General features: G+C 50.6%; 3 protein-coding genes across 6 annotated transcripts; 2 read left to right on the top strand and 1 right to left on the bottom strand.

Annotated features, from left to right (window-relative positions):
* Positions 1 to 251: 251 nt before the first annotated feature.
* IER3 (immediate early response 3) lies at positions 252 to 1,565 on the top strand. Its single transcript, XM_002746312.6, has 2 exons — positions 252 to 486; positions 598 to 1,565. The coding sequence occupies exons 1-2, from the start codon at positions 277 to 279 to the stop codon at positions 856 to 858; spliced, it is 471 nt and encodes a 156-aa protein (XP_002746358.1). The 5' UTR covers positions 252 to 276; the 3' UTR covers positions 859 to 1,565.
* Positions 1,566 to 2,009: 444 nt separating this feature from the next.
* Positions 2,010 to 13,140, top strand: FLOT1 (flotillin 1). 4 transcript variants are annotated; one of them, XM_003732611.5, is made up of 13 exons: positions 2,010 to 2,193; positions 2,534 to 2,590; positions 2,855 to 2,930; positions 3,018 to 3,108; positions 3,390 to 3,533; positions 3,905 to 4,024; positions 4,112 to 4,207; positions 4,393 to 4,545; positions 9,874 to 10,055; positions 10,241 to 10,286; positions 10,404 to 10,541; positions 10,783 to 10,947; positions 12,837 to 13,140. In XM_003732611.5, the coding sequence occupies exons 2-13, from the start codon at positions 2,548 to 2,550 to the stop codon at positions 12,864 to 12,866; spliced, it is 1,284 nt and encodes a 427-aa protein (XP_003732659.2). In that variant the 5' UTR covers positions 2,010 to 2,193; positions 2,534 to 2,547; the 3' UTR covers positions 12,867 to 13,140. The 4 variants fall into 4 exon arrangements, with proteins under 4 accessions (XP_003732659.2, XP_035153422.2, XP_078224655.1 ...); XM_035297531.3 differs by lacking the exon at positions 2,534 to 2,590; XM_078368529.1 differs by lacking the exon at positions 3,018 to 3,108.
* A 3,098-nt stretch (positions 13,141 to 16,238) lies between these two features.
* Positions 16,239 to 20,365, bottom strand: TUBB (tubulin beta class I). Its single transcript, XM_035297523.3, has 4 exons — positions 20,153 to 20,365; positions 18,130 to 18,238; positions 17,775 to 17,885; positions 16,239 to 17,474 (listed from the first exon to the last, which is right to left on the bottom strand). The coding sequence occupies exons 1-4, from the start codon at positions 20,207 to 20,209 to the stop codon at positions 16,417 to 16,419; spliced, it is 1,335 nt and encodes a 444-aa protein (XP_035153414.1). The 5' UTR covers positions 20,210 to 20,365; the 3' UTR covers positions 16,239 to 16,416.
* Positions 20,366 to 21,563: the final 1,198 nt, after the last annotated feature.

The raw sequence follows: 21,563 nt of genomic DNA, 5'->3' as shown, positions 1-21,563 counted from the left end.
TGCCACATGCCCCGACATGTGCCGACAGCCCGGGATCTCACCCACCCCCACTCACGACTCACACATTCACAACATGCTGTTGGGCGCCTAGGATTGCGCACGCCAAGTCTCCACCCACGCTCTTTGTTTAATTGTCGGAATTTCCAGCCCTGCAGAAGCCAACCGCTCCCCAGCTGCGAAAGGAGGAGTTAGAAGGACCCGCCCAATTTCCAGGAGCACATAATTACATCTGCCGCCGCCGGCCCACACTTGGCTTTACACTCCGCTCAGAGCACCATGTGTCACTCTCGCAGCTCCCACCCCACCATGACCGTCCTGCAGGTTCCTACCCCGGTCCCCTCGACCAACCCGGGACCCCGGCGGGGCTCCGGTCCTGAGATCTTCACCTTCGACCCTCTCCCGGAGCCCTCAGCGGCCCCAGCAGCGCGCCCCAGCGCCTCTCGCGGGCACCGAAAGCGCAGCCGCAGGGTTCTCTATCCTCGAGTGGTGAGCATCGCCGGAGGGGGCATTCGCAGGGCGCGCTGCCCTGGAGTCACTGGGGAACGACCGGACTCCAGAAGCCTGATCTGACCTGTCTCCTTTTTTGTCTCCCTTTAGGTCCGGCGCCAGCTGCCAGTCGAGGAACCGAACCCAGCGAAAAGGCTTCTCTTTCTGCTGCTCACCATCGTCTTCTGCCAGATCCTGATGGCTGAAGAGGGTGTGCCGGCGCCCCTGCCTCCGGAGGACGCCCCCAGCGCCGCATCCCCGGCTTCCACCCCTGTGCTCCCTGTTCTCGAGGCCTTTAATCTGACCTCGGAGCCCTCGGACTACGCTCTGGACCTCAGCACTTTCCTCCAGCAACATCCGGCCGCCTTCTAACTGTGACTCCGCACTTCCAAAAAAGAATCCGAAAAACCACAAAGAAACACCAGGCGTACCTGGTCCGAAAGAGCGTATCCCAAACTGGGACTTAGAGGCAATTCGAACTCAGAACACTACAGCGGAGACTCCTGCAGGTGCTTGAGGCGGGCCAAGGCGCACAGAGACCGAGGCACGGCCACGCTGGGGCTAGGCCCGGTGGGAAGGAGAGCGTCGTTAATTTATTTCTTATTGCTCCTAATTAATATTTATATGTATTTATGTACATCCTCCTAGGTGATGGAGGGGTGCACGTAATATTTATTTTAACTTATGCAAGGGTGTGAGATGTTCCCCCTACTGTAAACGCAAGTCTCTTGGTATTTATTGAACTTTGTGGGACTGGTGGAGGCAGGACACCTGGAACTGCGGCAGAGTAGAAGAAATGGGGAGGACTCGGGTGGGGGAGGACGTCCCGGCTGGGGTCAAGTCTGGTGGTGGGTCGTAGGTTTAGGAGGTGACATTGCGTCCTCCAGCCTCTCAACTCCGTCTGTCTACTGTGAGACTTTGGCGGACCGTTGGGCAGGAGATCCGTGGCCTTCGATCTCCTCGAAGTCGCCCTTAAAGGGCGGCTGCGGGGTAGAAGGTTGGGGGTTGGTGGGCTGTCACGGGGCGACTGTCGAAATCGCCGAGTATGTTCTGTGAACAAATAAACTTGATTTACTGTCTGCAGTCTTAAGTGTGTCTTTGCAAGCGCCGACTCCCCACTCCTCCCCGTCTTCAGATGCCGAGGACCGGCGGGAGGCGCAGTGGCCAAGTCCCCAGCCAGCGAGCCCCTTTAACTGGAGTCAGAGAACCCAGCATCCGGTTGCCGGATGCAGTCGTTCATTGCCTAGTTTGCGGTTTTCCCAGGTAGTTGCCCCGCGGCGAATCCGAAATGTGGCAATCACCCTTACGCCGGGGTGCCGGGTCCGCCGAGGTCAAGTCCCGCGCCTGGGGCGGAGCTTGGAACAGCCTGGGCGGTTCTCCTCTCAGGAAGGGCGGTGGTTTGGGCGGCAGGGCCTTGGCCCTCCCCGGGCTAACCAGGCCCCGGGCTGCGGACCCGAGCGGGGCCTGCCGGGAAAGGGGCGGGACGAGCGCGCGGGCCGAGGCGTGGCGAGGTGGGGGTGTTTAGTCCGCTGCGGGGGGCGGGGTCGCGTCTGCCGCAGCAACAGGGTGCGGCAGGGTGGGGAACGCGGGAGCAGGCCCAGCTCCCAGGAAGGCTGGTCGGCGAGCGGCCCCTGCTCGGCTTCCAGGTCCCTGCGCGTCCCCGCCCTTCCCTAGACCCCAGCCCGGCCGCCACCCGCGTCCGGGAAGGTGAGTCGGGGAGGGGAGCCTGGGGCTGCGGAGAAGCAGGGAGGGAGGGGAAAGGGCTGCAGGTCTCTGGGCGCGGGGGACCTTTATCAAAGGGGAAACCGTCGGCTCCGAGGCGGGAGAGCGGCTAGGGGAAGGGAGGAACCGTAAACAGGCGGGGAACAGGTCGCTTGGGATCTTAAGGATTTCGCAGGGGAAAGCCTTAGCAGACCCATGGATGCAGAAGGGACGGGCTGTGGCGGATGCAGACTGGGAGGGCCTGATGGGGAAGGTAAAGGATGGACCCCTGTGGACGCCACAGCCCCGCTTCCCCATTCGCAAAGGCTTTCCCTCCCTCCTCCAGCTCCAGCCTAAACAATGTTTTTCACCTGTGGCCCAAATGAGGCCATGGTGGTCTCCGGTAAGTACTTTTCCCTTCCCAGCCAGTGGCTCCAGAACCTCTGTGAGTCTGGCTTCTGCCCCTTCTCCCTTCCTACCAGCTTCCCAGCGCCAGACTTATGCCCCCGAACTGCCCAGTTTCATCCCCACCATTTCAAGGCCCAAACTGCTTCCCCTCCAGCTCCCAGATACTCTCCTGTGGGTTGCTTTCCCCTCACCCCCGCCAGATCCTCAGTCTTCCACATTCAAGCTCTGCCACAGTTGCTCACTGCTCCTCACCTTGCAGGGTTCTGCCGAAGCCCCCCTGTCATGGTGGCTGGAGGACGTGTCTTTGTCCTGCCCTGCATCCAGCAGATCCAGAGGTAGGCAAGATGGGAACTAAGGAAGGGGAACCTCCGTTTTCTCTTTTTCCTCCTTTTCTTACTGTCTGCCCCTTCTTTTTCCCTTAGGATCTCTCTCAACACACTGACCCTCAATGTCAAGAGTGAAAAGGTTTACACTCGCCATGGGGTCCCCATCTCAGTCACTGGCATTGCCCAGGTGAGGCTCTCAGAGCCTTTTCCCCAAAGTCCATTTCCCCATTACCCTCTTTCCCAGACATTAAGACATGTTCCGGCCACAACCTTTGCAATCCTTGCCTGCAGAGAAATTTCTCTGCTAGTCTCATCTTCTCCAGGCACCCACAAGGCACTTGGCTCCTCCTCCTTTCTTTCCCTGAAATGGAAGAAGCATTTCTTAGCGGGCTCCCCCTTCTCTCTCTGCTTCTTCTCTGACTTAATGAGATCCCCACCACACCTTTCCTGTCCCTATTCTGGCTGCAGGTAAAAATCCAGGGGCAGAACAAGGAGATGTTGGCAGCCGCCTGTCAGATGTTCCTGGGAAAGACTGAGGCTGAGATTGCCCACATTGCCCTGGAGACGTTAGAGGGCCACCAGAGAGCCATCATGGCCCACATGACTGTGGAGGTTGGCCTGGGGGCAGGGAACGATCTGGAAGGATGCCAAAATGAGGGGGGCCCAAGGACCACACTAGCCTGTGAGAGACAGTGGATCCAAGAGCTTCCATCCCAGCCGGGCAGGGTGGTTCCCAGCACTTTGGGAGGGCAGGGTGGGTGGATCACTTGAGATCAGGAGTTCGAGACTAGCCTGGCCAACCTGATGAAACCCCGTCTCTACTAAAAGTACAAAAATTAGCCAGGCATGGTGGTAGTCATCTGTAATCCTAGATACTTGGAAGGCTGAGGCAGGATAATCATTTGAACCCAGCAGGTAGAGGGTGCAGTAAGCCAAAAACGAAAGAGCTTACATCCCCTCTCCCCACCATCCTGTTATTACAGGAGATCTATAAGGACAGACAGAAATTCTCAGAGCAGGTTTTCAAAGTGGCCTCCTCAGACCTGGTCAACATGGGCATCAGCGTGGTTAGCTACACTCTGAAGGACATTCACGATGACCAGGTAAAACTAGGTGATTGATCCTTCCCCATTTCCTTGCTCCCATCTCTTAAGCCCTCCGAAGGGTTAATTTCTACATGTCTCCTACAGGACTATTTGCACTCTTTGGGGAAGGCTCGAACAGCTCAAGTTCAAAAAGATGCACGGATTGGAGAAGCAGAGGCCAAGAGAGATGCTGGGATCCGGGTGAGAGAGATGGGGGTTGCTTGGTGGGAAAGGGGATAGAAGTGGCACAACTGAGTAGGAGCAGGAGTGCTGGGTGAGCAGGGAAAATACATGAGGCAGACCAAGAACGCTGGTGGGAAGTGGCTCTCACCATGGCCTTTCCTCTCCCTCCCCTGACATTTCCTACCTGATCTCTGCTTCCACAGGAAGCTAAAGCCAAGCAGGAAAAGGTGTCTGCTCAGTACCTGAGTGAGATCGAGATGGCCAAGGCACAGAGAGATTACGAGCTGAAGAAGGCCGCCTGTGACATCGAGGTCAACACCCGACGAGCACAGGCTGATCTGGCCTATCAACTTCAGGTCAGAGCCACCGCACTGGGCAGACGGCCGGCCCACTCTCTGCCCCTTCCCCATTCCTCTCAGGCTGTCCATCTCAGGACACCACTATTTCTCATACTCTTTGATCTTATTCTGAGTCTCCATCTCTGGCTCAACTCCCCCATTTGAGGAAAGATTTAAAAGACTCAGATGTTACAGCTGAAAAGCTTTAAAGAAAAGGCCAGCCAGGTGTGGTGACTCATGCCTGTAATCCCAGCACTTTGGGAGGCCCAGGCAGTCTGATCACTTGACCTCAGGAGTTAAAGGCCAGCCTGGGCAACATGGTGAAACCCTGTCTCTACAAAAAATACAAACATTAGCCAGGTGTGGCAGCTTGGCCCTATAGTCCCAGCTACTTGAGGGGATGAGGCGGGAGAATTGCTTGAGCCCAGGATGTGGAGGTTGCAGTGAGTTAAGATCATACCACTGCCTGGGTGACAGTGAGATCCCATCTCAAAAAAAAAAAAAATGAGAGAGAGAGAAAAGAAAACAAAAATAAAAAGAACCAAGAAGGGATATGATCAATAAGGCTGGTCATATGTTTGGAGCAGGCTGTGTCTGTGCAAGGGTATCTGATTGAGAAAGTGGATCCTAGCTAAGATTTGCCTTATCCCCCACTACTCAAGCAGTGCATTCTGATACCGGTCTCATCTACACAGAGGAATTTCTAATTTACACAGGGGCATGCTATGGGCTAGCAGCAGCCCTGGTTGAGGAGATATAGTTGGTCTTTATTCATATCTGAGAATTTGCCTATTTACTAAAATGTATTGGTAACCTCAAAAAGTTACCAGTAAAGTTGCTGCACTTTCAGGATCATTGCACAGAGTGGTGAGATATCTGAGCCACCTAATGTGCAGTTCCCAGGTGAGGTTGAACAAGAAGATGCTCTGCCTTCTTGTTTCAGCTATCATACCGTAAGCTGTGTCATTTTCACAGTATACTTACTGTCATGTTTTTTACATCTTTGTGCTTTTTCTTGGTGATTTCGCTCTTTGAAGTGGACCCCAAGCATCAGTGCTGGAGTGCTGTCTGGTGTCCTTTAGTGCAAGTAGGCTATGATATGCCTTATGGGAGAAATACATGTGTTACATAAGCTTCATTTATGCATGAATTATAGTGCTGTTAGCCATGAGTTCAGTGCTCATGAATCAACAATATGTGTAATATAAGGTGTCTTTAAACAGAAACACACATAAAGCAAGCAAGGCTCTATGTTGATCAGTTGATGAAAATGTTGTGACAAGAGGTTCACAGGAACCTAGCCCTGTATTTCCTCTAGGAACAAATTAGATATTAACTAATTCAGCATTCATGGCTACTTTATAGAGCAGAACTACCAAGAGTAGTGAAAATCAACTGTATTTGAGACTTTTACCCAAAGGATAACAATATTATGCATTTTGTTTTTGCCAAGAGTTGGTATTGGCTGAAAGCATATGGAGGTATAAAACTTCTTTTGTTATTATGTTAAATTCCTGGGTGACTTGACAGGTTGAGCATGGCATAGAGCTTTGCAACTCAAACTGTCTTCTGCCTAGCAGCAGCTGCAGCATCACTGTGAAGGTTTGTTAGAAATACAAAAGCACGGTGGCTCAGGCCTATAATCCCAGCTCTTTGGGATGCTGAGGTGGGTGGATCACCTGAGGTCGGCAGTTCGAGACCAGCCTGGCCAACATGGTGAAATCCTGTCTACTAAAAATACAAAAAGTAGCTGGGCATAGTGGTATGCACCTGTAATCCCAGCTACTCAGGACACTGAGGCAGGAGAATCACTTGAAGCTGTGAAGGTTGCAGTGAGCCAAAATTGCACCACTGCACTTCAGCCTGGGTAACAGAGTAAGACTTTGTCTCCAAAAAAAGAAAAATTGCAGGTCCTGACCCTGACCAACTGAAGCAGAATGTGCATTTTAACAAAATCTCAAGGTGAATTCCTAGGTGATTTGTATGCACGTTGGAGTTTGAGTTTGAAAAGGATTACCATAATGGAAACTGCTAGCTTGCGGTAAAGCTATGGATAAGGTTCTTAACCTTCTAAACATGACCTTACTTGTCTTTAGATCAAGGGATTGGGCTGGTTGGGCTCTGTTCCACTTTTACCAGTTTCTTGTTATGCACCACACAATGTGCTATTTATACAACAAATATTTGTTACGTGTCTCCTGTGTGCCAGACATCATTTTGGAGGTGAGGCTATAAATATGAATGAGACAGAAAAGATTCCTGTTCTTACGCAGCTTACATTATGACACAGGAAAACAGTAAGCAAGTAAATGACCTTTCCAGGCCATAATTCTTGTTTAAGTGCTATGAAGGAAATAAACAGGGTGATGTGAAAAACTGTGGGAGGGGAGTTAGTATATTAGGTCAGGAGACAGTGAGAGAAAGTTTGTATGAGGAAGTGTTGTTTGAGATCAGACCTGAAGATAAGGAACAATGCAGAGTTCCGGGCCAAGAATATTCTAGCCTGTGCTCTTTATTTTTATTTTCATTTTATGTGGTTTTGTTTTTGTTTTCCCGAGAAGGAGTCTTGCTCTGTCACCCAGGCTGGAGTGCAGTCGCATGATTTTGACTCACTGCAAGCTCTGCCTCCGGGGTTCAAGCAGTTCTCCTGCCTCCACCTCCCAAATAGCTAGAATTACTGGCTACCGCCATGACAAATGGCTAATTTTTGTATTTTTGGTAGATACAAGGTTTCACCATGTTGGCCAGGCTGGTTTCAAACTGCTAACCTCATGTGATTCACCCCCTGTGGGCTGCCAAAGTGCTGGAATTGTAAGCATGAGCCACTGTGCCAGGCTGCCTGTGCTTTTTAAATAGTCATATGTGGCTGGGCGCGGTGGCTCATGCCTGTAATCCCAGCACTTCAAGAGGCCAAGACAGGTCAATCGCTTGAGGCTGGGAGTTTGAGACTAGCCTGGCCAACATGGTAAAACCCTGTCTCTACCAAAACTACAAAAAATATTAGCCGGCTGTGGTGTGAGCCTGTAATCCCGGCTACTCAGAAGAGGCTGACGCACAGGACTCACTTGAACCCAGAAAGCAGGAGTTGCAGTGAACCAAGATCGTACCACTGTACTCCAGCCTGGGCAACAGAGTGTGACTCCTTCTAAAATAGATAGAGGCCAGGCGTGGTGTCTCATGCCCCCCAGCATTTTGGGAGGCTGAGGTGGGCAGGTCACAAGATCAGGAGTTTGAGACCAGCCTGGCCAACATAGTGAAACCCTGTCTCTACTAAAATTACAAAAATTAGCCAGGCATGGTGACACACACCTTTAGTCCCAGCTACTTGGGAGGCTGACGCAGGAGAATCACTTGAACCAGGGAGGTGGAGGTTGCAGTGAGCCGGGATTGCACCACTGCACTCCAGCCTGGATGACAGAATGAGATTCCATCTCAAAAAAGAAAAATAAAATAGTCAGTCTTATATGGCTAATGGCTAGGCAGGGGGACCAGTAAGTGCAAAGGCTGTAAAGTGGAGACAGAAAGGTTTCTGATCTGTGGTGGCTGGTGTGCTGTGAGTAAGGAGGAGAGGCTGACTGGCAGGGCCAGATCACAAAAGGTTTGTGTGGTCACGATGGAGACATAGAAGAGAATTGAAAGCACAATGGAAAGCTATTGGAGAACTTCAAACAGAGTGTGCCATGGTCTTATTTATTTTTGTATAGGAATCAGTCTGGTTGCTTTGCGGAGAACAGGCTGCCAGAAGAGAGGAAGCAAGAGATGAGTTGGGCTCTTTTTCAGAGATGATGGATTAAACTAATGTAACTAACGTTACTTTCTCTTAAAACCTCACTAAAGCCAAAGTGATTTTTTTTTTTAAGATAGATAGAGGCTGGTCCAAAGGTGAGTTATTTCAATTGATTGTTCAGTCAGTTACAGATTGAACTCCTTATTCTGCTCTTTACCCACTTCTCACTACTGCGTTTAACTAGTCTTTCTTTCTTCCTGTCTTTCCTTCTCTTCTCCTCTTGGAGACCAAGTCTCACTCTATCCTCCGGGCTAGAGTGCAGCAGTGCAATCTCAGCTCACTACAGCTTCAACTGCCCACACTCAAGCAATCCTGCCAGCTTAGCCTCCCGAGTAGCTGGGACTACAAGCATGTGCCACCACACCTGGCTAATTTTTGTATGTTTTGTAGAGATGGGATTTCACCATGTTGCCCAGACTGGTCTCGAACCCCTGGCTCAAAGGATCCTTCCCGCCTTAGCCTCCCAAAATGCTGGGATTACAGTCATGAGCCACTGCACCCAGCTGACTAGGCTTTAAAAAAAAAAAAAAAGATGGAGAAAATAGGAACAGAAACCAGAGCATCATTTTGGAAGCTGGAAGTCAGTGGTAACTGACTAAGCAGGTATGAGACAGCTGAGCTTGAAACCTGCAAAGGGGGAAACTGTGAAATGATCTGAGGCTCAGGAGCTGGCAGCATCCAGTGCTTGTGCAGCTGTGGTAGGCTGGTTAAATAAGAGGAAAAAGTAAAAAGCGCCTTCTCAGAACTCCTCACAAGGATACACAAGAAGCTGGTCTCAGTGGTTGCTGCTGGGAAAGGGGCCCCGGTGGTTTGGAGAATGAGTTAGGAAGCAGCCTTACTTCTCACGGTTTACTTTTTTCTGTTGAATCTGCACAATATGCAAAAGACAAAAAAGATTACCTCTTTCCACCCCTGCAAAAAATAAGTCAGTAAGCTATTGCAGTAGCCTAGGCTAGCACTAAGGTTATGGCAGCAGCAGCAATGGGGGGATTTGGGTGAGACTGGAGGTAGCAGAAGGCCATTATGTGTTCAGTGCCCTCAAGGTATTTATACTCTAGAAGGGGACACAGGTGGGAAAAATAGATTAAAGGGAACTCATCAGAGGAACACTGGACTCCACTGGACTGGCCAAGCAGACAGGGAACCCACCTTCATGTACCTGCTCCTATTTTTTTTTTTTTTTTTTTGAGATGGAGTCTTGCTGTATTGCCCAGGCTGGAGTGCAGTGGCACAAGCTCAGCTCACTGCAACCTTTGCCTCCCAGGTTGCAGCAGTTCTCCTACCTCAGCCTCCCGGGTAGCTGGGACTACAAGCGTGCGCCACCACACCTGGCTAATTTTTTGTATTTTAGTAGAGACAGGGTTTTACCATGTTAGCCAGGCTGGTTTAGAACTCCTGAGCTCAGGCAATCCACCCTCCTTGGTCTCCCAAAGTGCTAGGATTACAGGCATGAGCCACCACGCCTGGCCACCTGCTCCTATTTTTAATGTCCCACCCTGGAGCTCCGGTTCCTGGGCACTTGCTCTTCACCTCTGACTCTGAGCACCCCTCCTACCCAGGTGGCCAAGACTAAGCAGCAGATTGAGGAGCAGCGGGTGCAGGTGCAGGTGGTGGAGCGGGCCCAGCAGGTGGCAGTGCAGGAGCAGGAGATCGCCAGGCGGGAGAAGGAACTGGAGGCCCGGGTGCGGAAGCCAGCCGAAGCCGAGCGCTACAAGCTGGAGCGCCTAGCTGAGGCAGAGAAGTAAATGTCCCCTCCCTGACCCCTTCTAGCTCCCTTGCCACCTAGGTACCCCAAGATGAAGGACTGAGGCCTTCGCCACCTGGACTTCTATGGATCTCAGGTTGCAGAAGCCTCTGCATCACTGGGCCTTTCTCCTGGGAGTAAGGGACCCTGGGCTCCACCCTCCACTTCCCTTCTGTGCACAGGTCCCAGCTAATTATGCAGGCGGAGGCAGAAGCCGAATCTGTTCGGGTGAGTTAAGAGGCAGCTCCTGCTGGCTTGCAGAGAGGTTGAGGGGTTGCTGCTTGAGCTGGGATTTTTTGTTCATAATGATTTGTCAGTCTCACAACAAGGATCCTTAACCCTCAGATGCGTGGGGAAGCTGAGGCCTTTGCCATAGGGGCCCGAGCCCGAGCTGAGGCTGAGCAGATGGCCAAGAAGGCAGAAGCATTCCAGCTGTACCAAGAGGCTGCTCAACTAGACATGCTGCTAGAGAAGCTGCCCCAGGTCTGGAGGTTATGTGGGCACCAAGAAAGGAGGAAATAGAACCAGGGACTAAGGAGTGGGGTGAAATGAGGGACTTAGGGAGAACCAGGCTTGGGGGACCATAAATTAGAGGGGGGCATTATTAGTGATCAAAGTGAGGAAGGATGATCGTTGGAACAAGGACCTTAAAACCCAGGGTAAGTTGTTTTATGAGGAGTGTGGTCAGATTATGGGTACTGAGTAGGTATCTCTCTCCTGCCAGGTGGCAGAGGAGATCAGTGGTCCCTTGACTTCGGCCAATAAGATCACACTGGTGTCCAGTGGCAGTGGGACCATGGGGGCAGCCAAAGTGACTGGGGAAGTACTGGACATTCTAAGCCACCTGCCAGAGAGTGTGGAAAGACTCACAGGCGTCAGCATCTCCCAGGTGAGGTCTCAGATCGGGGCTGAGGAGCAGAATTGTTGGGTTCCTGTGTTGTGTGATGCAACAGGCCTAGCATTTAACCAGCATCCAGGCCCACTCATTGACATTTATTAATCAGTTTCTGTGTGCCAGACACAGTGCTATGCTTCTACATAAATGAGTTGTTTTAAATCAAACTACCCTTAGGGTATACAGGATTTTACAAAGCCAAGAAACTGAACTTCCTGCATGTTCCTACTCATTCTGCTGCTGCAGCTAGGCTTGAAACCCAGGCCAACTGTCTCTGCAACCTGTGCTTGTGGTTACCCCACTAGTAGGGAACTATTTGCAGCCTGTTGACAATTAATTCCAGGGCAGATCACTGCTTTTCTTGGTGCCCGGTTAATTCACCTGTAGATCGTGGTAGAGGTCAGCAAACAGGCTCTGGAACCACTCTTGTGTATCCTAGCTACAGTGCCTACTAGTTGTGATCTTGGACAAATAATCAACCTCTCTATATCTGTTTCCTCGCCTTAAAATTGGGTTAATACTTAGAAACTATCCCGTTGAATTGTTAAGGGGCTCGAGCAAATATTTGCAGTGTTTAGAAAAGTGCCTGGCATGTAGTAAGCATTATGTGTATGTTAAAGAAATGGAGGCCGGGCATGGTGGCTCACACCTGTAATCCCAGCACTTTGGGAAGCCAAGGCAGGTGGATCACAAGGTCAGGAGATCGAGAACATCCTGGCTAACACAGCGAAACCATGTCTCTACTAAAAATACAAAAATTAGCTGGGCGTCATGGCACATGCCTGCAGTCCCAGCTACTTGGGAGGCTGAGGCAGGAGAATCGCTTGAACTCAGAAGGTGGAGGTTGCAGTGAGCTGAGATCACACCACTGCACTCCAGCCTGGTGAAAGAGTGAGACTCCATCTCAAAAAAAAAAAAAAGAAAAGAAAGAAATGGGACTGCGAACAGCGGTTCACACCTATAATCTCCACACTTTGAGAGGCCAAGGCAGGCAGATCACCTGAGGTCAGGAGTTCAAGACCAGCCTGGCCAACATGGTGAAACCCCATCTTTACTAAAAATTAAAAAATAAAAAAAATTAGCCAGGCTTGGTGGTGCATGCCTGTAATCCCAACTACTCTGGAGGCTGAGGCAGAAGAATCTCTGGAACCCAGGAGGTGGAGGTTGCAGTGAGCCAAGATTGCACCACTGCATTCCAGCCTGGGTGACAGAGCAAGACTCTTATCTTAAAAAAAGAAAAAAAGGAAGAGAGAGAAAGAAATGCACATAATTAGGCTGGGCACAGTGGCTCAAACCTGTAATCCCAGCACTTTGGGAGGCCCAGGTGGGTGGATCAGCTGAGGTCAGGAGTTTGAGATCAGCCTGGCCAACATGGTGAAACCCCATCTCCACCAAAAATACAAAAATTAGCTGAGCATGGTGGCTCATACCTGTAATCTCAGCTACTTGAGAGGCTGAGGCAGGAGAATCAATTGAACTCAGGAAGCAGAGGTTACAGTGAGCCAAGATTGCACCACTGCACTCCAGCCTGGGTGACAGCGTGAGACTCCGTGGGGTTGGTGGGGGAAGCATATGTAAATAAAAGCACTGGATCATACAGTGATCTTCAAGCTGGGTTCCTTGGAGCCTCCTGGAGGCCTGCAGTGGAATATTCAGAGCTAAGGAGAGTTTTTACAAACAAGGCTCCGCCCCCTCTCCTCTCTTCAGTGATTTATTATATGTGGATCCTGATGTCTTTGCTTGGGGAAACAGGATGAGGTAGGGCACCAGAAAGAAGACTCCTGGACGTGTGTGTTTTCTCTATAGCCCATTCATCTAAGTGGGGGTCCGGGAGAGCAGGGTACCTGGTTCTCAAGCGTCATCTACTGTTGTCTTTTTGCCAGGTGAATCACAAACCTTTGCGAACAGCCTGAGCCTTCAGCCCTCACAGATGCCCAGTCTCGTAGCTGAAGTTGCCCGAATGATCTCCCTATTGCATGTAATCCACTGGCCTCCCTGAGCATGTCCATTGACAGTGGGGTCCCACCCTTATCTCTCCTTGCCAACTAGTTTGTGCCTTGCCTTGAATGGGGTTGCTCCCCTTGCCAACCTCACACTGCTGTGATTGCCAACTCCAGGGGTCCCATGTCAGCGTTCTGATGATCCCACTCTACTCCACCTCAGCTTCCTAATTAAATCAGACTGTTTGAGCCTGTTGTCTAGAATACTTTCCTGACCAAGACTGAGGGAAGGGCTGGAGGTTTTCAACTTTACTCGCCAAATAAATTGCTGTTATTAAGTACTGATACTTGGGAGGCTGAGGTGGGAGGATCACTTGAGCTCAGGAGTCTGAGGCTATAGTGAGCCATAATCACACCACTGCACTCCAGCCTGGGTGACAAAGCAAGATCCTGGCTCTATTAAAAAGAAAATAGGCCAGGCATGGTGATTCATGGCTGTTATCCCAACACTTTGGGAGGCCGAGGCAGGCAGATCACGAGGTCAAGAGATCGAGACCATCTTGGCCAACATAGTGAAACCCTGTCTCTACTAAAATACAAAAATTAGCTGGGTGTGGTGGCGCATGCCTGTAGTCCCAGCTACTTGGGATGCTGAGGCAGGAGAATTGCTTGAAGCTAGGAGGTGGAGGTTGCAGTGAGCTGAGATTGTGCCACTGCACTCCAGTCTGGTGCCTGGCGAAAGAGCAAGACTCTGTCTCAAAAAAAGTAAATAAATGAATGCTAGAGTGTATCTTGCTCCCTTGCCTACAATAGGCTTTCTAGAATGAGAGAAAAGCAAGTTACTTATATACTCTCAAGAGTTTTAATATCCGCCCCCCACAAGAGTCTATTATAGTCAGAAAATCATGCTAAAATAGAAGGAATGTTGAGAATAGTATTAGTTCCTTGAATTCCTGAAAATATGGCAAAGGGAAATATTAAGTTATTGTTTTCAAGATACCTTTGAGACTTTTTGTGAACATACAAGCATGAGGTACTAGATGGAACAGATTATTTTAGAATAAGACCATAAGGTAGCGTTCCCCACTAGTTACTTTTTTTTAAGACAAGGTCTTGGGCTGGGCGCAGTGGCTCATGCTTATCATCCCAGCACTTTGGGAGGCCAAGGCAGGTGGATTACTTGAGGTCAGGAGTTCAAGACCAGCTTACATGGTGAAACCCCATCTTTACTAAAAATACAAAAAATAGGCATGGTGGCACCCACCTGTAATCCCTGCCTCGGGAGGCTGAGGCAGAAGAATCACTTGAACCCAGGAGGCGGAGGTTACAGTGAGCCAATATTGTACCAGTGCATTCCAGCATGGGCAACAGAGCAAGACTCTGTCTCAAGAAAAAAAAAAAAAAAAGACAAGGTCTTGCTCTGTCACCCAGGCTAGGGTGTAGTCAGGTATCACTGCAGCCTCAACCTCCCAGACTCAAGCAATCCTTACACCTAAACCCCCACCACCATCGACCCCTACCCCAGCAGCTGGAACCAGACATTGCCACCATGCCTTTATTGTTTTTTTGGTAGAGATGGTATATCACTGTTGCCCAAGTTGGTGTGGAAGTCCTGGGCTCAAGCCATCCTCCTGCCTCAGCCTCCCAAAGTGCTAGGATTACAGGTGGGAGCCACCATGCCAGGCTCCACTAGTAATCTTGGTGTCATAGGTTGACTAAGAAAGCACACATCACAGTAAATGACCATGGGTACACATAACCCAAAGGAGTCCTGGGCTGCATGGCCAAGGGCAATTCAACCACTTCTGGTTCAGTACAACTGAGTGGGACCAAAAAGTTGTGTTTATTTCTGCAGGTTCCTAGAGGATGCTGATGCTGGTTTGGGAACCAGTTATGTACGACTTGTCATTGGTCCAGCTTCCATTTTCCATCCCTGGGTACTGCCTTCCCCAGTTAAGACTGGTTTGTGGGCCCCGTACACTGGCTCACTGCCTACAGTCCCAGCTGCTTGGGAGGCTAAGGTGGATCACTTAAGCCCAGGTCAAGGCTGGCTGGAGTGAACCGTCCGAGACTCCACTGAAAAGAATGACTGGTGCTGGGACTGGTTTAGATACCAGAGATGATGTGAGGGTGTATCAAGTAGTCAGTGTTCTTACCAGTACCTCCCTCAGATACCAAATCAGCAGATGCCCAAGTTACTCATATAAAATGACAGAAGTATTTGCATATAACCTGTGTACTTTAAATCATCTCTATATTACCTAAACACATAATCTAACTAAAATGTTATGTCAAGTTTATACTATTGTTTAGGGAATGAGAAGTCTATACATGTCCAGTACTGTTTTCCCAATATCAAGTTGGTTGAATCCATGGATGCAGAACTCACAGATAAACAGGGACTCAGTATTGTAACGTCTCAATTTAAGGAGAGCAGTGCAGCTGAACTCAGGCCCCATGTCTCCACCAGCAGTTGTTTCCCTAAAGAAGTACACACGTCGCAACTTTTTTCAATTCCCATTTATTTTTGGCTCTTGGGGCAATGTTATCTTTTCAATATGAAAAAAAGCAGCAAGTTCAACACAAAATAGAAATCTCAAATGTAGGATAGAACAAAATCAAGTGTGTGTGTGGGGAAGCAACAGCAAAAGGAAATATGAGATGTTGCAAAAAAGATGGAGGGTCCCCCTCTCTCCTCTGGGCATTGACTCAAACACTGATGTGGCAGTATACACCGTTCCACAGTCAGGGATGTTAATTCCTTTTCCGGGACAAGGAAAGGTGGGGGTTAGGAGGACATTTCTGGAGGTTTAGGGACCAAGGCTGGTCTCTTTCCCCCCTTATCTCTTTCTCTGATCAGCGTAAAGGAGTTTAATGAGTGAGGGAGGTAGAGTTGGAGAGGGAAGGATTCCACTTGATAGAGTGAGGCAGACCCCTCCACAAGGTAGAGCTTGGAGGGAGATCAAAAATAGAAATAATACTGCTAACACCTCCCTTTTAGCTGAGGCGGGAATGGAAATACCTAGAGATTAATGACTTTTAATAGCTTGGATTTCCCTCTCCAAAACTTTTAGAATGGAAAACTCCATCCCTTTCCTTACAGTGACTTCTACCCCACTACCTTCTACCATTTTCTACTTTGTACTTAGGATGGTTGCCATTATCTACATGTCTTCAGCACCTGGTTGGTTCTAAACAGGATCTGGATGAGACCCAGCTTCTTGGAGATTTTTAAAAGGGGAATATTAACTGGACAGATGGAAGGAATGGGCACCAGAAGGAAATATAGGGTCATCCAGAATGGCAGAAACCTAGGTTTCCCAGAGTGGAAAGAGAGAGGAGACATTCAACAAACAAGTATTTATTGAGCGCCTACTATGTGCCAGGCACTATTCTAGACCCCCCAGAAGAAAACAAAAAAAAAGATAAGAGGCAGCAAACACAAATTCTGAGGGAGAGGAAAGGGGCAGTTGAGTAAGACAGCTAAGGGAACTGAGAAGCCTGAGGTGATGGGGGCTCTGCCTTAGGCCTCCTCTTCAGCCTCCTCACCGAAATCCTCCTCCTCTTCTGCGGTGGCATCCTGGTACTGCTGATACTCAGAGACGAGGTCATTCATGTTGCTCTCAGCCTCGGTGAACTCCATTTCGTCCATGCCCTCGCCTGTGTACCAATGGAGGAAGGCCTTCCGGCGGAACATGGCAGTGAACTGCTCTGAGATGCGCTTGAAGAGCTCCTGGATGGCTGTGCTGTTGCCGATGAAGGTGACTGCCATCTTGAGGCCACGAGGTGGTATGTCACAGACGGCTGTCTTGACATTGTTGGGGATCCATTCCACAAAGTAGCTGCTGTTCTTGTTCTGCACGTTAAGCATCTGCTCATCGACCTCCTTCATGGACATCCGACCACGGAAGACAGCAGCCACAGTGAGGTATCGGCCATGACGGGGGTCACAGGCAGCCATCATGTTCTTGGCATCAAAGACCTGCTGGGTGAGTTCGGGCACTGTGAGAGCTCGATACTGCTGGCTTCCACGGCTGGTGAGAGGGGCAAAGCCAGGCATAAAGAAATGGAGACGTGGGAAGGGGACCATGTTAACTGCTAACTTGCGGAGGTCAGCATTGAGCTGGCCAGGAAAGCGGAGGCAGGTGGTGACACCGCTCATGGTGGCTGAGACGAGGTGGTTCAGATCCCCGTAGGTTGGTGTGGTCAGCTTCAGAGTGCGGAAGCAGATGTCATAGAGGGCCTCGTTGTCAATGCAATAGGTCTCATCAGTGTTCTCTACCAACTGATGGACAGAAAGGGTGGCATTGTAGGGCTCGACCACGGTGTCAGATACTTTGGGTGAAGGCACCACACTGAAGGTGTTCATGATGCGATCAGGGTACTCTTCTCGGATCTTGCTGATAAGGAGAGTGCCCATTCCAGAGCCTGTGCCCCCACCCAGTGAGTGGGTCAGCTGGAAGCCCTGAAGGCAGTCACAGCTCTCAGCCTCCTTGCGAACCACATCCAGGACAGAATCAACCAGCTCGGCCCCCTCTGTGTAGTGGCCTTTGGCCCAGTTGTTGCCTGCCCCAGACTGACCTGCAATGCAGTCAGGAGAAGAACTCAATTAACAGGGTATGGAAGATACATGTTTCCATCTTTCAGCTTTTGAAATAATTCCCTTGGATGTATCTTCTTTCTCCTTCTCTGTGATGTATTCTCCCCCCACTGCCCCATAATTTACCAGCAATAGCAGTACTACCTCTACCCTCCATTACATTTCAGAACATAGTTCTGTATTAGCACGCCAGGGCATCATCTCCTAACTTCTGCTCTGTCTTTGGATCTAAGTAAGTTGAACACAATGGTGTATCATCTGCTAATATCTGTATAACTCACCAAAAACAAAGTTGTCTGGTCTAAAGATCTGGCCAAAAGGACCTGAGCGAACAGAGTCCATGGTCCCAGGTTCTAGATCCACCAGGATGGCACGAGGAACATATTTGCCACCTACAGAAAATAAAGTAAAAGCTGTGAGATCTGGCAGAGAAGGCTGGGAGACAGCGGGGACCCCAGACCTGTCATTCCAGGTGCTGCCACCAGGTGGCAGCAGACGTCTGGCCCTGACGGTGGCTCACCCAAGGCAAAGGATGACAGATCACCCAAAGAGTAAGGCGTGCCCAAGAATGTAGAGAGACCCAGAGAAGTGGGACACACGGAAGGGAACCCGAGCTGCCCGGGCTCCTGCCCTCACCTGTGGCTTCATTGTAGTACACGGAGATGCGGTCCAGCTGCAGGTCACTGTCCCCGTGGTAGGTGCCAGTGGGGTCGATGCCATGTTCATCACTGATCACCTCCCAGAACTGCCGGGTGAGAGCAAAAAGTACAACAGCTCAAGTCCCAGCCAACTATGTCGAAAGTACCATTTTATCTTTTATTTTTTTTTTGAGACGGAGTATTGCTCTGTCACACAGGCTGGAGCGCAGTGGCAAGATCTTGGCTCACTGCAACCTCTGCCTCCTGGGTTCAAGCGATTCTGCTGCCTCAGCCTCCCAAGTAGCTGAGACTACAGGCACAGGCCACCACGCCCAGTTAATTGTTGTATTTTTAGTTGGCCAGGATGGTCTTGATCTCTTGACCTCGTGATCCTTGGCCTCTCAAAGTGCTGAGATTACAGGCGTGAGCCACCGCACCCGGCCTCTTTTTATAATTTTTAAGGCAGGGTCTTCCTGTTGCCCAGCCTGAGCAGTGGCGCAATCACAGCTCCAATACTACCTGGAGCTGACAAGCTCAACCGATTCTCCTACCTCAGCCTCTGGAGTAGCTAGGACCCCAGACGCGCGCCACCGCGGTGCACAGTGAATTTTTTATTTTTTTTGTAGAGACGGGGTGGGGGGTGGGCGGTCCTCGCTTTGTTGCCAAGTATCCGCCCGCCTCGGCCCCACACCTCCTATTTTAATTCCATATGCCCTCAGGCCATTGTTCTACGGCCTGGCATCCCGTGTGCCTGCCACACCCTTCCCCTAGACACTCGCTCCCCCGGGAAGTCACAGCTTTCTCCGATTGGGGTGAGGTATGTGCAGCGATTCCTAAGCGCTCGGGTGGGCGGAAGGAGGTCGACCACAATAAGATAAGCGCCGCTCTCCTTCCACAGCGCGGGGCACCGCCCCACCGCGCCAAGCACAAAAGGCCGGGGACTGGGGGTCCGAGAAGTGAGTGGCTGCCGCAGTCGACCACCCCCCGCCCTCCATGTGACTGCAGCGCACGCGCAGGTCGAGCCGCCGACAAAAGGCTTCGCGCGTGGGCGGGGCCAGGGGCAAGAATTCCGCGCACGAGGGGCGGGGCCCAAGGTAGCGCGCCCCCGCCGGCGGGCAGGACCGCACTGTCCCCGCGCGCGCCTCGGCCCCGCCCCGCAGGGCCCCGCCCTTCTGCTACAACGTAGCAGCCGCACTTCCTCCCGCCCCTCCCCCGCTACACTGTAACCGCGCGCAAAAAAAAAAGAAAAAAAAATTCCCCTTGGCCTCGAATTTTATTCCTTCGCTAGATTTCCCCCCCTTGATTTAATGCATTCTTTCTCTCCCCTTAAGTCCTGAGGGACTTGGTAAAAAAAAGTCACACACCCCATTTTCTCCCCATATCCCTTCACGCCCTAAAATGATCTCTATTAGGGACCATGAAAGCAAGTAAAATTAATCCCGCTCTTATTCTCCTTCCACTCAGGGACGATCCGCTCTCCGGGGTCGCGGGCGCGCTGGGCTCCCTGGTCTTTTGTGAAGAGTAGCCCGCAGCACAGCCCACCCTGGCGCGTCGCCCCCCCACCCTTGCACTGGAGCTCTCCGCAGCAGCCCGACTGCCTCGCCCTTACCCGCTCGGGTTTGGCCCTTCGAACCCCGCAGGGGGGTTGGGCGGGATGCACATGGGCAAAACCTCGCCCCGCTTTGTCTTCGACCATTTCCGCATCTCTCTCCCTGCCCGGTTCTCGGACCGTTAGAAGCCCTTCTAAGTGAAAAGCTCACAGATCCTCCGTCTTCCCGCCCCCGAAACCCGAAGAGCCCTTTTGCTAGTTTCTCCAAAATGTGTCTGCCAAGAAAAATGATTCCCAGCTTTCCAAAAGCCAATGCTAGCTACAACTGTTATGTATATAAATGTTACAAACTTGGTTGGGAGAGGCAAGGCTTGATTAAGGATGAAGGGCGCAAATGCCCCACAACCATTTTTTCATAAATTACCTGGATTTTTCCTTCTAAAAAGAAATAAAAGAGGTGTAAAATTCTTACCTTGGCACCGATCTGGTTGCCACACTGACCGGCCTGGATGTGCACGATTTCCCTCATGGTTAAAATTTAATTTTTTTGCTCGCCTCAAGGTATGTACGGGGCAAAAAAAAATAGGTAATTATTTTTCTCTGCTGGTCGCAGGCTGCAAGGTTGGAATGCGCCCCAGAGCTGGAGTAGCGAGGTGCAAACGCGGCGGCAGGAAGGTTCTGAGAGGGAGAAAGGAGAGGGGAGGGCGCGGAGGAAAGGCAGGCTGGGCGGGGCGCGCGTGCGCCGGGGCTGGGAGGCGGGAGAATCGGCCCCTCGCGCGGTCGGAAGACAAAGCCTCATCGAGCCTGGCCCTGATTAGTCGATGTCGGTCATGTACCGGGCGTCCATTGGCCTCTGAGGCAGTGGACGACTGCAGTCCTCTCTGGGAGTTGTAGTCACCTATTGTTGTCCACGCTGCAAAATGAAGTGACGAATGGGTGGATACCGGTTTGGTTTTTGTGGGGTTTTCGTTTTGTAAATGAAAAACGACCTTGCGCAAGGTTCCTTTCCTCTGTGCCTGAGGTGTTTGTACAAAAAGTGATCAGTTCTCGGGGATACGGCAGTTCAGAAGTCTGGGGTTCCAGAAGTTGGGTGGTGCGATAGGCACGCCTTGAAAGCTCCCGGCTGCAGTATCTCTGGGGAAGACAGGATTGCTCAGCTCAGCGAAAACTGGGAGAAGTGTGGCACCGAGGTAGTCTGCTACCTCTGGCACTTGGTGACCCAAGGCCTGAACTTCAGTAAGCCTCTGCTCCCTCAAACACTTCAAGGAGGGAATTGCCCTCTTGCTGTTTCTTTGGGAATTTTCGAATCATTGTTTTGAAAGAGAAACAAAATTGCAGCAAGGGCTTTTCAAGATAGAGATATCTGGAGAGTATGTTCAAAGAATAAAATGAATGGTTTAGAGAAACCGATGTCGGGGATTTCTGAAGCCAGAAGTCTCCATCCACATAGGAAATCTGGACCTTAGGGCAGAATTTGAAGACACCTTGGTCTTGTCAGATAGGGAACTGTGTTATGAGATGCCTGATAGATTTTCAATTTTTTTCAGCCTACCTCTCTAGACACGTTGATGAAGTCAGTGGTTTTTCAATTCGCTGATTTCACTGACCAGGTGGCCGCCGTCTCTACAACTCTGCCAGAGATCCAGTATTGAAAAAGGAGAGGTGATGGATGGGGGGAAATTGGATGCGCCCAAGACAGAGTCCATCTGCTTCTTCCCAGAGATATATTCACTTATTTGATAGATACTATGTATCCACCAAATTAGGAACTAGGGATACGAAATGATTAAGAATTAGCTCCCTGTACTCCAGGATGTTGCAGGCTGCTGAGAAGCATACAGTCAATAAAATGTCGTAAGCACTCAGAAATGTGGTATCAAGTC

Source organism: Callithrix jacchus, chromosome 4, assembly GCF_049354715.1.
Source record: "Callithrix jacchus isolate 240 chromosome 4, calJac240_pri, whole genome shotgun sequence".
In the NCBI taxonomy this organism is placed as follows: Eukaryota; Metazoa; Chordata; class Mammalia; order Primates; family Cebidae; genus Callithrix; species Callithrix jacchus.
This window is presented reverse-complemented; position numbering and strand designations above follow the sequence as displayed.

Coding starts and splice junctions, on each gene's coding strand:
- IER3 (XM_002746312.6), top strand. CDS start 277: ATGTGTCACTCTCGCAGCTCCCACCCCACCATGACCGTCCTGCAGGTT. Junction 487..597: donor GGGTTCTCTATCCTCGAGTG/GTGAGCATCGCC, acceptor GTCTCCCTTTAG/GTCCGGCGCCAGCTGCCAGT.
- FLOT1 (XM_003732611.5), top strand. CDS start 2,548: ATGTTTTTCACCTGTGGCCCAAATGAGGCCATGGTGGTCTCCG. Junction 2,931..3,017: donor TGCATCCAGCAGATCCAGAG/GTAGGCAAGATG, acceptor TTTTTCCCTTAG/GATCTCTCTCAACACACTGA. Junction 4,546..9,873: donor ATCTGGCCTATCAACTTCAG/GTCAGAGCCACC, acceptor CCTCCTACCCAG/GTGGCCAAGACTAAGCAGCA.
- TUBB (XM_035297523.3), bottom strand. CDS start 20,209: ATGAGGGAAATCGTGCACATCCAGGCCGGTCAGTGTGGCAACCAGATC. Junction 17,886..18,129: donor GTACTACAATGAAGCCACAG/GTGAGGGCAGGA, acceptor TATTTTCTGTAG/GTGGCAAATATGTTCCTCGT. Junction 17,475..17,774: donor ACCAGACAACTTTGTTTTTG/GTGAGTTATACA, acceptor ACTGCATTGCAG/GTCAGTCTGGGGCAGGCAAC.